General features: G+C 33.3%; 2 protein-coding genes and 1 long non-coding RNA gene across 9 annotated transcripts in view; 2 read left to right on the top strand and 1 right to left on the bottom strand.

The window, feature by feature from the left end:
- The window catches only part of LOC111504085 (uncharacterized), a 25,294-nt gene extending 14,212 nt beyond the window's left edge, over positions 1 to 11,082 (top strand). Inside the window, exons 3-4 of one of the 2 annotated variants that reach the window (XR_012464667.1) lie at positions 1,262 to 1,359; positions 10,943 to 11,078. This is a non-coding gene — a long non-coding RNA (uncharacterized lncRNA). Of the gene's footprint in view, positions 1 to 1,261; positions 1,360 to 10,942 lie in introns of both variants that reach the window. The other variant, XR_012464668.1, reaches the window with a different exon arrangement.
- LOC141480961 (uncharacterized) overlaps positions 1 to 14,953 on the top strand; it is a 160,996-nt gene that overhangs the window by 114,282 nt on the left and 31,761 nt on the right. The gene's annotated exons all lie outside the window — the stretch shown is intronic.
- Glut1 (Glucose transporter 1) overlaps positions 8,238 to 14,953 on the bottom strand; it is a 356,436-nt gene continuing 349,720 nt past the window's right edge. For all 6 annotated transcript variants that reach the window (XM_074171717.1, XM_074171707.1, XM_074171715.1 and 3 more), the window contains one exon: positions 8,238 to 14,953. In XM_074171717.1, the coding sequence (XP_074027818.1) occupies positions 14,853 to 14,953 (101 nt within the window). In that variant the 3' untranslated portion in view covers positions 8,238 to 14,852.

The following is a 14,953-nucleotide window of genomic DNA, read 5'->3' as shown; positions in this document are numbered from 1 at the left end:
ACTGATACAGGCATTCGTTTTTAAATTAAGTTTCTTGTAAGAAATGGCCTAAATGACATGACTAAATGATCGTGTTCCACACGATCGATTTTTAGAAAAACTTTGGATTTATGGGATCAGAGGAAATACACATCAATTGTTTCGGTCTTATCTTGATGGTAAAAAACATTATGTATTAAGGATGATGGGGGTGTAGGGGTACCGCAGGGAAGTGCCCTTGCACCTATATTGTTCTCTTTATATATAACATCTGCGTAACACTTTACGTAGATGATCTGTCGATCCTAGTAGCAGTAGACTCCTTAGATGCTATCCAACAAAACTGTAACGATTTAATGACAATAAACAAATAAACAATAAACAAATTATATGTCAATTCTGGTAAAACAAATTTTTCAATATTTCACTCTAGACAAAAGAGAATTGAAAACATAAAAATTAAAATGAGAGAAGTAAAACTAAAACAATGCGAAAACATAACATTTTTAGGTATGATTGTGAGTGACACATTATATTGGGAATTCCATATCAGAGAAACAATGTCCAAGCTAAACAGCAAAATATACCAACTGAAATGCCTACGAAGAGTTCTCAACTTGTCCGTACTAAAAATTTTTTATTAAGCTGAAATTCAGTCACGACTCACATATGGAATCTTATTATGGGGTTCATCATCAGCAGCTCAGAAATTATTTGTACTGCAGAAAAAAATGCCTTAGAACTTTATTGAATAAAAGTCAGAGAGAATCATGCAGACCATTATTTGCCAATCTGAAAATACTTCCTCTCTCTTACTTGTATATTCTAGAAATATCTTGCTACATTTTTAAAAATGAAAAAAACATTAGCACTCATAGTTAATGATCACAGTTATTCAACTAGATTTAACCACCATCTAAAAACACCTCGAAATAATTTGAATATAACTCTCAGGGGCGTAAGGATTTACAATAAGCTCCCGGAATCGATTAAAAAGGAAACTACCGACTTCAAATTCAGAAAACATCTCAAAACTTTTCTGTTGTCGAAAATGTTTTATAATGTTGAAGAATTTTATTCCAGTTAATTGTATACTTTCATTCGATAATATATTTTAATTTACTTATTATATTTTTAAAATTGACAGTTTCAAATGTGAAATGTCTACCTATATATGTAATTTGTGACGTGTTTTATATTACTTTTACTGTAATCTGTAAAACCAATGAATACATTGAATTGAATTGAACTGATTTTGAAATGACAAACATTATTGTCTTAGATAAATATCACCATGGTTTCCAGCAGCTGAAACGTTCACGAATAGAAAAGATACCATAGTGCAGAGTGTATTCTTTTCAGCAATCAAAGACACCATAGGTATGTACAATCTTACATTAATTTGTTTTGGTGGTGGTTGGTATTTATAGTTGTTTAATTTGATTGTGAATTTTTCATGTTAGATATGACTGAGGTGTTTTTTAATGCATGGTATGGGGTGATGGGTCCGCCTGGCATGTTGACAAAGCTTGGCAGAGCAATTTGAATAAAATTTCCACTAAGGACAAGCGTTCAGAAATGTACAAAATACTGAAAATATTGCAACAAAAAACTTTTGAATCAAACTTTGTTTCAGCTTTGGATAATGCTTTGAGTTAATTGTGCAACAATGAAGTCACAAGACATTTTGGAGAGTATTTTTCTAATACCCACAGTCATAATTAAAAAAAATGGACTTACTTTTATAGAAAAGAAGCTAGCATTAACACAAACATGCATTTGGAGTCGATTCATAAAGTAATCAAGTATTTTTACTTGGAAAGAAAGACAGTAAAACGCCTTGACAAGGGTTTAAACATGGTATTGAAATATGTAAGAGACAAGAGTGTAGAACGAATTATTACATTGATCAAGGGTGAACATACCAAACAAACAAGACTGATATCTCAGAATCACAAGGAGGCAATGAATAATAGGGCTGAGTATACAATTTTGAAAATTGGTAATAGTTGGAAAATTTCCAAACTATCAAAATAGTTCATATACTTTCCACCAGATATTAGAATCGAAATGCTATGAACAATTATGTTTGTTGTGTGGGGTGTGTAATCATATGTTTTCATGTGATTGCAAATTTTATACAGAAAGAAAAATTATGTGCAAACATATCCATAAGACAAAACATCTACAAAAACAGAAAAACATTTCAATTCGACTGATAGAGACATTTCAATATCTGAATGCTTATCAGCTCTGGGAAAAGAACATCAATAATCAAATATAGGACGCAGAATAGACCAAACAAAAGAATTGATAATGAAATTAGAAAGTTTAGATTTTCATCAACTTGATGATGACACTATCAATAAAATACATCAGCATTTATCCATATTAAATAACTAAGCTAAATGCACAAAATTGATGGAAAAGGATAATGAATTGAAACCCAAAAATAAATCTTCTAAAAGATAATTGATCCACAAATTAGGTTCACATCAACAAAAAAAAACGCGTTCAGAAAAAAACTTTGCAACAAGTCTCCCCACAAGAACTGACAACAATTCAAAAAAAACCGCCCCTGAAGTTTAAAATCAGAAAAGAAAAGGGGCGTTTTAACCGCATTGCATCTAAAGAAATATAATTTATTTGTCTTAAAATGGCCCGTCTCATTGTTCCATGTTCATGAAGATTGGGGACAAAGTTGAAGTTAGAATTTTTTCTTTTCATACATACCTTCCACATTATTTCTGAAAGTCTAAGTTATAGAATACATGTATATTTTCTTGTTTTATCTTTTGTATTAACATTGTCTTACCTATCATTGTCGATGTTGAGTAAAACCAAGCATGCTTCCCGCATAGCGTGGGTTGTGATTGATTCTTTTTTATGTTGTGTTTGATGGTATTTTCGAGACCATTTGCGAGGCTTTTATTTGAGAGGATTCATGTCGATCTAGATTAGTCATTTCAAAATTTGATGAATGAGCTCTTTTGGTTCAAAAAATCTAATAACTTGGAAAATAAGGTTTAAAAAATAAATCTTGTTTGGAAGATTCCTACATTTTTTGTATAATGATTACCAAACATTTATCTCCCCTGAACATATAACCCTTTCAATTTAATCTAGTAATTATCATAAATAATTTATGGTAACCGCTTGGTCATTAATTATAGTTATAGATCACAACTTCCATTCGTTCCATTGTTGTTGTTGTTAAACGTGTGGACTATTGTACTGTGGACAAATCATCCAAAACTACATGTCATAGTTTCCCTATGAGAGCTTATTGATGTTATTCTTTTGCCCTTTGTTGTCTATCTCAGATATTGAAATCCATCGTTATTTGGTAGGGAGAAACTCGTCTTGCTGTTGGGTTTAATTTTGTTTTTCAGTAGTCAGTGAGGGATTTTTATTCAGGGATTACACCATTTTCATCATATTTTCTAGTCTTTTGCATTAGAACTTAACTTGTTGCTCTAGTTTTTTTTTTTTTAAGGTAGTTACTTACAACTTCGATTCGGGGCTCTCTAATCACTGTATTGGAAATCGTCGAGACTTCATGAACTTTGGCAGTTGAAGTACCCAGTTTTGGTGTATGGAATTTTTATTAATAAAAAAAGTGAAACGACTTGTCATATTTTGAGATACGAATTGTTAGATTGGAAGTTTTTGAGATTTTCTGCATTACCGTAAAATTTTAAGGTCTTTACATGGACATTTTCATATATAATTCCTCTACACACCCTTAACAGCATAAAGTAGTTCACAGACCATTGAATATTCCACTGTCTGAATAAAAATAAATAGAATAAATAGAATAAAAAATTCGGTTAATTTACTAAATGATCGATTAGAATTGAATAACTCCCGTTACTGAATGTTTATTCAAATGTGGAAACTGGTATACAAGCCCAGGTAATTTATTTCTTCACAAACTCAGGTACAGACGAAACATTAAATGACCAGGTACTTCAAATTCTGAAATAAGTTACATAAAGCATTAAATATGTAGAATATAGTTAGTAAAGACACGTCCAAAGAAGCCATTGTATGGGAAAACACGTGTTGCGTTTTTGTAAAACTGTTTAATGGAAATCTCACAATAGAGTGTTTTTTGAATATGTCAGTTCTATTCCATTTGTATACTTTTCGATTCGTATTCTTTACCGGGTAGTAGTTGTTTTACTAATTTTATAATGTTTGGCGACCATGACGGGACATGGAAAAACTTTTGAAAACTTTCGATGTCCACAGAACTACGTTCACACGAATCTATACCGTAACGGTTCGACTGATGGAAAAGGCAGATTTCGATAAAGCCGATGTAATGGAAGATGATGAGCTGTTAGATGAGAATATTGAAGTTATTCGAGATTTGGATTAGCAGCTGTTCTGTTTAAAAAAATATGTTTTTCCGTTAACCAGCTGTCGCACCCCTACGAACGACAACTCTCAGAAGTCGAAACTTGTGCGAGCTAAGGATTAACGGGTATTACCTTTTAGCGTGTGATTCGTAACACGTTAGAGAAGATGTTGGAAAAAGATACGCCTGCTGACGACGTAGGTGATGATGAAGCAAGGTCAGATGAACTGTTGAGTGATTTGATAGTCTTAAAGCGAAAATTGATACATATTTACGAAAAATACTATATCTGAACATCCTTTTGTCACCACTGTCAACACAAGTCAAAGTATGCGAAATATTAATTTACCGAAAATTTATCTTAATACCTACATTTTGTCGCGAGATTAAAACTTGGTTACCATTATGGACACAGTTCAATCTAATTCAAACTAATGATTTGATCCTAACTGAAGATAAGTTTCAATACTTCTCTTTCCAAAACAGAAGACTTTCTGATGAAGTTGACAAACTGGGGACTGGCCCCTATCTCAGAAATCCACCGGCTGCATTTGGAATTGGCTCACGAGAAGACAGACGCTGTCCTTCTCTTTAAGAGAAGGAAACTGAAACCAATAAGTTTTGATGTTCAACGAACAACGATTGGACTCAGCATAGCTGTGAAATATATGGGTATGTGGATATACACACAGCTACTTTCGCTGAACATATAAGCCAAATTGTAGTCAAAGCCGACAAATTCGTAGCTGCACTGGCAAAGTGAATGTCGAATATAGGTAGCCCCAGGGCATTGAATTATTCATATCCAGCGTGGTGCACTCCCAGATGCTGTACGGTTCACCTTGCTGATACACAGCCCTTACTAATGAATAGCTACTTCTAAAACTCACCCGAATACAGAGAAAACTGGCGATAAGGATATGCAGCGTATACCGAAGAATATTCGCAGGGGCGGCTGGCATCATAGCGGCAATTCCTCCAATAGAACTGCAAGCTAGCGAGAGAAAAGACCGATATTCAGGCGTACCGAAATCGAATGCAAGAGATAACCTAATGCACAGCTGGTAACAAAAATGGGAAGGAGGAATTCATGGAAGATGGACATACTCCTTAACACCTGATTTACAGGTCTGGATCAATAGACCTTTCGGTGAAGTGGATTATTTCCTTTCCCAGGCACTTTCGGGGACATGGTTGTTTCCGCAAATACCTCTATTGTTCGCAGGAGAGCTGAATCACCAAATTGCCCGTATTGTCAAGCAGAGGACGACGTAGAGCATACAATTTTTACCTGTACAAGATGGTAACACGCAAGAACTGCATTTGTACGGAAAGAATTTTCTTTGCAGAGAACATAATGCAAAGTCTTCAGGGTGGGGAAAAACCGTAGAATTATGCCTATAATACAGTACGATCTATTATCGAAACCAAAGAAGTGGAGGATAGGTGATAAGAAAAATATATATACATATGTCAAGAGAAGACACATTGATGATTATATAAAGCATTAATAGTGGGACAGCAGCCTAAGTAGCGAAGTAATGAGAAAGCGGTTCCAGTACTTGGAGCTCAGTGAGGAGAGGTTTTTTGGTGGTACAAATCCACCACTGCGGAACGACCGTAGCCTTTTTGAAAATTTCCTCTCCTCTGACAAAAAAAATTTCCAATACTTAATCCGAACTACTGTACCCAACTCACGTGCTCGTCAACTGGTAGAAAGTTATCCCTCTTTAGCTGAGAATAATCCGAAATCTATAGAGAGTTTCAAATCTCGTTTTGGCCGTGAATACCTACTTACTGAAGTTTATATTGGAGAATTTGATATTGACTAATTTGAATTCTAAAACAAAACTTAGTTTGCTTTACGACCAAATTGAGATACACTTGGCATAAGATCGGATAAATTTGCGAAAATGATTTTGAGTCATGGTAACCGGAGAAACTTTTAGGAGTTTGGCCGGGCAGTTGCAAATCAAAATTAGAAAAAGTAATAGATTTTTTTAGGAGAGAAGTGGTAAATGAACAAATGATTTCACTTGTTAAATCTAGTTTTGTTCTTCATCAGGAAAAGGAAAATGTTGATTTTGATTCACCGAGTACTACTTCGATACCAACTGCATGTGTTCCTTTTCACTTATATTCAGTGTACATACTTGAAGTCTGTGTTCCGTCAAACTCGAGCAGAATACGGAGCCACAAATTATTTTGGGAAAAGGCACGACTAGAAGGTTATTCCTGAACATCAATAAAGGGAAAATATACTATCAATATATTACAAACCAAACCCATCGCTGGATAGTCGGGATGAGGAATTATCCACTCCTGCCCTCTCCAACACAGACCGACACCAAGGAAAAATTATCGGAGAGAAATGAAAAAATCGAAACAATAGTCCCCAATAAGTCCACAAGGACCAGAGCCAGAACCAGTCAGCACAAATGTTGCTATTGAGCATAAGAACCACTTAGAACTCAACCAAAGAATTGAACGGCTCAAAAATTCCGTCGTAGATAACAGAAAGTGGAAAACTATTGCAAAGCTAACATACATCTACTGCTATCGAAAATTTGCTACTGCTATCGAGTTTATTGGAAATATGTTTATTTTCTACTTTTTGTGCGTTTTTTGAAAATAATGAAACATTCTTAGCAGAGAATGGGATTTGGTTATATCACATTGATATAACCGCTTGTTATTAGGTGTTTATATGAGAAACTAATACTTTGAACAATTCACTTCGTGCCAATAATCATCGATTACAAGGGTAATTCTATTCTTAGGGCTTCCGAATCTTCAGAAGATATCAGTGATAAGAGAGCTCCGAGTCGAAGTAACTGTCTTTCGAATATCTGGAGCGACAAGTTAGGATCTGTCAAAAGAATAGGAAACATGACGAATAAGATAAAATTCCCAGATGAAATTTCCACACTGGCTACTGGAAAATAATATCATATCTAACAGCAAAACGAGGTTCCCCCTACCAAATAATGACGGATCAGAAAGCTAACAGTGAGCAAAAGAACAAAATCAATAAGCTCTTATAGGGAAACGGAAACTAGTAAAAAGTATGACTCGTTACAGGAGGATACAGCTGTTATTTGGGCGCCAGGTGCAGTGACACCAATAATTCATGTATAATAGTCCACTAACAATATTTATGACAAATGAAAGTTGTGATTTACAGTGTTAATGAATTGACCAAGCGGCTACCGTAAATAAATGGTAATAATTACTAAATATTTGGAACCAAAAGGGTTTACAGATTCTCTCTAAAATACTATCGAATATATCATATGAAAAAAATAATGTGATTTCATAGGAAGAGCGCAAATCTTAACACTTCAAATCTTATATTCCAACGCTATGCGGGTAGCATGTTATTCAAATACACTAACTTTTAGCAGACATGGTTTTACTAAACAGAGTGATACAAAAGAGAATGTAAACAAATCCAAAAGTTAACAATTCAATAGCATTGATAAATATAAAAGATAAAACAGAAAATTATACATTTGTTTTATAATTTAGACTTTCACATACAATCAACAAAAATTGTGTGGAAGGGATGAGTAAAAAAAAAGTCTCAGCTCATTTTGATAGTCTTTTGAGGCAAGAAGTGAACATATTTCCAATAATTCTGCGTAAAAAGATTCAGCAGAAAATAGAATAACGAGTTTTCGTTTTTCTCCGGAACAAAAAAAGCTAGACTCGATTTTTTGGTATCGACATAAAAAAGCTGATATGAAGTTACTTCAGAATTGAAAATAAAATTCATAACTCACCAAAACATTTCCGTTAATCAATTTGATAATTTTTGTATCTAAATGAAATATATTTTTCAAGTTTCGTGTTTAGTGGAAAATTAATGAAGGACTGAAAAATAAAACAAACAGAGTCTTATAGAGATAGAATCTTATTGCGTTCAGGAAACTTTACATATTTCGTAATTTCCATATTGTATAACATAATTCTAAATCTACATCAGTTTATCTTCCAGTCAACATTTTCTCGTCATTCACTCTCTCGTAGATACAAATTTCAAGTTTACCAAAAAACATAAACTTATCGAATCGATTTACACAAATATACCGAAACCGTTTTTCAGAGAGGAACGTAATCCGTACTCTGGCGAAATTTTGAATACCTTTAATTGAAAATATCTCAATCTCGCTGGAAGGTATGGGGGTAGATACTCCATACGTACCTACCTATACTTAGCAATCATGCGCGCATTTGCTCCATAAACGTCGTCAAAACAAAACAAACTTAAACACTGCATTTAGTTACTCATATAATGGTAATACGATTACTTTATTAATTATTATGTAACAATATTTACATTTAGAATAATCACTTTGCTCCATAGTATCGGAACACCGTTCTGCTAGTACTAGTAGTCCATGTGCCAAGGCAAAATTGGATAACTACGAACAACAACATCTTTTCAGCAGCCGCTTCAATAGAAATTATTAAATCGAAAGGGTAATATCTAGTGCCCTGATTTTATCATGAATATGTATCCCTTTTCTGTTTAATCCCAATCGTAACACTGAATTGAGAACTTCGATTTTAAATTGATAACTCTATATTCCAAATGAAGGAATGTAGAAATGATTCGTAAATATTACAAAGATTTCACTCCGAAAAAACGAAATTAAAAAATTATTTGTTTCAAAAATTTACTTCATTTACTTGAGACGAAGTTATTAACAAATTCTTGGCTCAGTTTCAATACATTCAAAAACTAAAAAGGAATGATAAATTTTCATATGGAAAAGATGCGGTTTGGATCGTAATTGTTCAAAATTGGTAGAAACCTAGAAATTGGCTGACGGACTAGATTTTGTTGTTTAGGCCAACCGTTTATTTCGAACTTTAGTTTGAATTTAATGCAGCTCCAAACGTTCGCGCTATTTCTAATTGACTAGAAGTATGGACATACTGGGCAAATAGCGTATTATGGCGCTGCACAGTCTAATGCGTGAAAAATCTTTGTATTTGAGTAAAGGGTGCGAATTTCAAGCCAAAATTTAGATTAAATACGCAGGGTGAAATACGGGGGGACATCATCGAATTTAGTATTTTTTTTAAAGAAACGAGAGAGAAACAAAACAAAATATTGAAATTTCATACTTGGTATGATTTTGCATAAAATGTAAAATAAGTGAAACAGTTTTTTACAGATGAGGAAATCAAGATATTTATGAAATGTTAGATTGTTTATGGTATGTATCCGAGAAAGTGCAAAAATTTATATATTCATGTTAGAATTTTAATGATAGTGAATAAAAGTCATTGACATTGAGATCCTGAAAAATTATACCATTGTTGTGATATTTACTTCTGTCACAGCAGTCCCAGTAGTCTGAATTATTGACTATCTGAACTTTTACATATTATGTTTTAGGAAAAGAGACTCAGTCGAGAACTTGGAGGTACTACTTTCTTCTGTTTCTTGTAGCTATAGTGAATAAGTATACTTCATAATTTCAACTTTGTTCGATGTTAAATAAGAAAGATTGATGTTTACTCTCAAATTTGTATACCAGGCAGACATGTTACATGACAAACTTATTATTTCTCAGACTTCTGACTAGGTGATTTTTCAAAATGAATTTGGGTAGTTACTGGAATTCTGATAGTTTCGTTGTGACTTCCCCCCGTATTTGAGTCGAAGTTAAATTTTTCCACAATACAGTACTAACAGAAACATTTCCATTGAGGCGCTACCTAGTAATATACTCCTGCAATTGTTTTCGATATATTGATTATTTTTTATATTAGGTATCGTCAACGTTTATATCTACCTACTCAGATCTATGTTGAATCACTAAAACTAGATGACTTTTCAATATTCAATACCATAGCCAAAACTCAGTAACCAAAATGTATTTTCCTAGTTTCAAACTATACAGAATGAAGGTATATCTATTCAATTCCACGGGTACAGAAAAATAAAAAGTTTTGTGTTTCGTTGTTTTGGGGTTTGGCGTCTATGGATTTTCAAATATTAGATTTGTGTACAATATTTTTTCCGGCTATATCATCGATTGGTAATCCAACCATATTAATCATATATAGTGTAATCGAATTTTCTTTTAAAAATGTGAAAAACTGTTTTTTGGAAGGAAATGATTCAGTATTAATATATTTTTCAAATTCTCCACAATTATCACATAGGCTGAAAATAGAGTAGGTAGGTATACCTAAAATTACTACTAGAACAATATTCGAAATAGGAATCATGTGAATATCAAAAAGTGGATCAAATATCAAATGCGATGAATTGTGAACGTAAAAAAAGTAGATATGGTAAAAAGTGGATACGATATTATTTGACAAACTCGTTAAACTATGAGTCAAGTGACTACAGTATTTCATTCAAGGAGCGAGAAATATGACGAGTATTTGTAAGAATAAAATTCGAGCGAGTAAAGGTCATTTCTCGTGAGTAGAACACTATACTTTTTCTTTGACTCATAGCAGGAATATTAAAAAAAATTATTTGAGAAAAATATCTTAAATCAGAGCAATACCTCAATATGTTTCAAAAAGAACAAAAAGTAATTCAAAAAATAATTAATTTTTTATTTATTTCAGATGTAGTTGGAAAATTGGGTGAAACAAAAAACTGACGGAGACGTGACTAGACCCGAAATTGAAACTCAGGACCTCTGGCACAGTAGCTTCGGGTTTCAACAACTACCTACTTCAAGAACCTCCTCACAAGTTGATGTGACATACATTTATTCGGGTTTTCAAACACTTTCATTTTATTATTGAGACTCATACTAATAAAATTTATTCTGATTTTCACAATGAAGAGTTTACAGAATCGCGACAAGTGTTTCGCCTAGCTTTCCCCTACTATTAGGATCACCAGTATTCAAGTGCAGTACTCTTATTAGCTACAAGAAGCAGCTTACAAATTGGTGTGACATGAAGGTATTTGAATTTCTAGTAACTCAAACACCGATTCTGTTATTAGGTTGCGAACTTTTGAAAATTTGAAATGTTTCTTAACTTTTACTAGACCTCTACTCTTACTACGATCTTGTATTATGCAAAAAGAAAACAGTTTGTAGCCAAATTATTTCATCAACTCAATATATGGGCCGTCAACCAAATCAGGGCTTTGAACCAGAATCAGATGGTTCAGTATGAAACGTAAGTGATTACCTAGAAATGGAAACTTTTTATAAAAGAACCATCGAGGAAAGATCTGTATCTAGAAGGGATTGCCTCATGAAAAAAATATATCAATTTCCATTAAAGCACGCGCATAAGTTGAAAACAGGGAATAATGTTTCTGGAATGGGGGCCATAAAATGAGAGAAAACAGTGTTTTTCTGAGGCCTGAAAGAAATTATTTGAAGATCACGTTGATCTAATCACAATTCTACCAAGTGAATATTTAGCTGGAAAAATATTGTATACAAGTCTAGTAGATATTATTGGAATAATTACTTAATTTACAAGGTTTCAGTATTATTGTGATTCAATGGATACACCTTTTCGTCAAATTATTATACCTATTCATCAACGTGAAATCAACTTTTTATGTTGGTATAGTGGAATGTCACTTGTGAAGTAACGTTAGAGTACTAAGCAACAGACGCATTGTGTTATTTACATGTAATATTACAAAATATGTGTTAGAATCAATGGTGGAGACATCATTGCTCAAAACAGATTTTGAGCTTATCGATTTGATTATACTATATAAAAACAAACAATTGTACCCATACAATTTAGAATTGATCGTGGGTTCAAAGATTTTGCAAAGTTACGTACTAATATCACAAAGAAAGACATTTTTGAAAAAACACTCAAAGCACATTTCATGATTTATGGCCCATTATCCTGAAGTGGAGAGGTTTACATCTACATTAAATTTGCTCAGGTTTTTGGGCAGTGTATTTCCATTCAATACAATAAGTTCGTGTTATGAGTTAAACGTAATAGACGATAAGTGAAAAATCGCAAGGCGATTTTGATTTTTTCTTTCATTTAAAATATGTCACTTTTCATTTGATGAGCTATATCATGGCAGTGAATCCTTAAAATTTATATTTACAATAATTTTTATTGAAATTAAACACCGAGAGAATTACTAATTTTTACTCTCCGTCTCGCAAATTTTTTTTTGCGTTCATAACTTTGCAAATCTTTTTCATTCCATCTCAAATTTTTTAATCAATATTTTATATTTTCTACCATCCGAAAACACTTCGACTATTTGATAATAGTCCATTTGATTTTTATTTGTTCATGCACCATGAAAACAGTGAATTCACTATGATGTCTCTCGAGGAGGGAACTTCCATTTTCCTCTGACGTCATAGCCTGCGCCAGATCTGCCAAAATTATCGAAAAGTTACGTTATCTATCAACTATATTGAAGGTGTCGATATATACAAGATAATTTAGAATATATTATATGCATGAACTTCAACATTCAAAAAAATAAAAATACAGAATGATTCAGTTTTCTCACATTATGGCGGATAATTCTCTGTAAAATCACAATCTTGTATATAATGCACCATTTGCTAAATATTGAACATTATACAAATAATAAATGATGATGACCGCACTATTTTAAAATTGAGCACCTGATTTCACCCGTCACCAAAAATGTCAAATGAATATAAAACTGTATCAAAATGATCCACTTATAATACAAATATTCAAATTGTACTCAAACAGAAAAATCACAAATTCAGCTAAATGTTATCACTTAACTTTACATAATATGAATAGAATATCATTTTTTAATTTGTGCTGAGTACTATTTTTATAAAATTTCCCAATTTGAATCTTTAAAAGTTCAGCCATATTTGTCCCTATGTTTTATCGGGTTGGCAGTGGATTTTTTAGAATATAAGCCGTAACATAGGGACGAACATGAATTATTGAACAGGTCAGTAATGAAACCAAACGTTTATTAGCTGCCTTTCTTAACTATCTGTCAAATTACATTATACACTTTTTCAAACGATACATTTCCTTTTTGTATTATTCTGTCATCCCTTGAGAGAATCAACGATTTCGCCTCCTTTTGTATCAATCCATATAAGGTCCTTCATAGGCAATTGTTGAAGAAATATTGGGACATGAGTTATTTTCAAAACTGACCTGTTGATTTTTCTATACAGGAGTGATCGAAAGTGCATTGCGAGCAAGTGCTTCTTCAAAAACAATATACGTCCGTAGCACGCCATTTTCGAGTGTTTTTTCACTATGTTCATGCGCAAATACACCTACTCGCATTAAATAATGACAAAAAAATATCGTTGGGTTATAAGAACGTTTTGGAATTTATCGCAGATTTCGAATAGAGGATTTGAGCTAACAGTGTTTCGAAGGAAAAAGTTAACTATTGATATTTCACTTCAGAGTTAATGAAGCAAACGTTAGCCCAAAATATTTTAAATATGTCTACGTAACACATAACAAAACTACATACTTCTACGGAGAATGAAAAAATGTAGGTGCATGCTAACAGTTTCGGAAAATCAAAGCTATAACATCCAGTCACCATTTTTTTTTACGAATTTGATTAGTTTTTCACCGAACTATTGAGATTCCGATTGCAAACACGATTGGAAATTCACAATTTGGTTCAAATCCTCCTAGAAATAATGTTATTACTTGTCCAGTTCTGGTTCATCTAATATTAATAATGATAGTGATAACTATAGGTATCACTGAGTTTATTGTTTTATTTCCAAGCAGTTTCAATTATTCGGTCTCTAGACGGATATAAACCTTGATTTTATCTTTTAAAATAGGCTAGCGACTTCGGGCCACCTTATGTTTCAGTCTGCAATAAATTTATGACGGCACTGACGGCATTCATTTCATATTTATTCGAATTAAACTGAGCATTTTAAGGCCATTTTGAAACCTTGGAAGATGTGTTATGAAGTTCATAATCACCTATCACGAGTGCGCACAATTTATTAACGGTCTGGAGTGAGAATTTTTCGATTTGCCTGATTTGTGAATGAATTATGTTTTTTTGCATTTTCAGGTTTTCCATTTCTCAAGGGAACATTCACTGACCAACTATATTCAAATGATTTTTAATGATAAGTGCATGTTCTCAATTAGCATAACCACAGTAGTGTGAAAAATAATGAAAATATATTCGAAAAAGGACTTTTCATAATTTTCCTTGTTACAAATATAAATTGATTCCATTCGTGTGCAATTAATCAAAATTCAGATAACATGGACTCGAAAAATTTTCCTCTACTCCAAATCCGGCTTAAACTTCGCGACAGTGAATTCTCCCGATCGAATCCAACGCTAACATGGATACTATTCATTATCAGTTAGTCAAGCAGTGACTCTTATGGCGGTGAGGCCTCTTGAAGCTGTGTCTGAGGTATCTGGCACAAGCTTTGCTCCGCTGGGTAATCATCTCCACAAGATGATCTTCCAGAACCAGAAGGGGTGTCATTGGCAGGCTAAAGGTAGTGACGATGTGGAGACTGTCCCATTGTCAAACGGCACTATTTGGAAATCTCGGAGGCGGAAGTGGGGGCGGAGGGCGGCTACATGACGTGTTGTTGTCTCCGGCACGGGAGGAACGTTCTGAGCCAG

The sequence above is a fragment of the Leptinotarsa decemlineata genome, unplaced genomic scaffold (genome assembly GCF_025532065.1).
Source record: "Leptinotarsa decemlineata unplaced genomic scaffold, Ldec_3_MD MMD2_tig00000035_RagTag_RagTag, whole genome shotgun sequence".
Lineage (NCBI taxonomy): Eukaryota > Metazoa > Arthropoda > Insecta > Coleoptera > Chrysomelidae > Leptinotarsa > Leptinotarsa decemlineata.
This window is presented reverse-complemented; position numbering and strand designations above follow the sequence as displayed.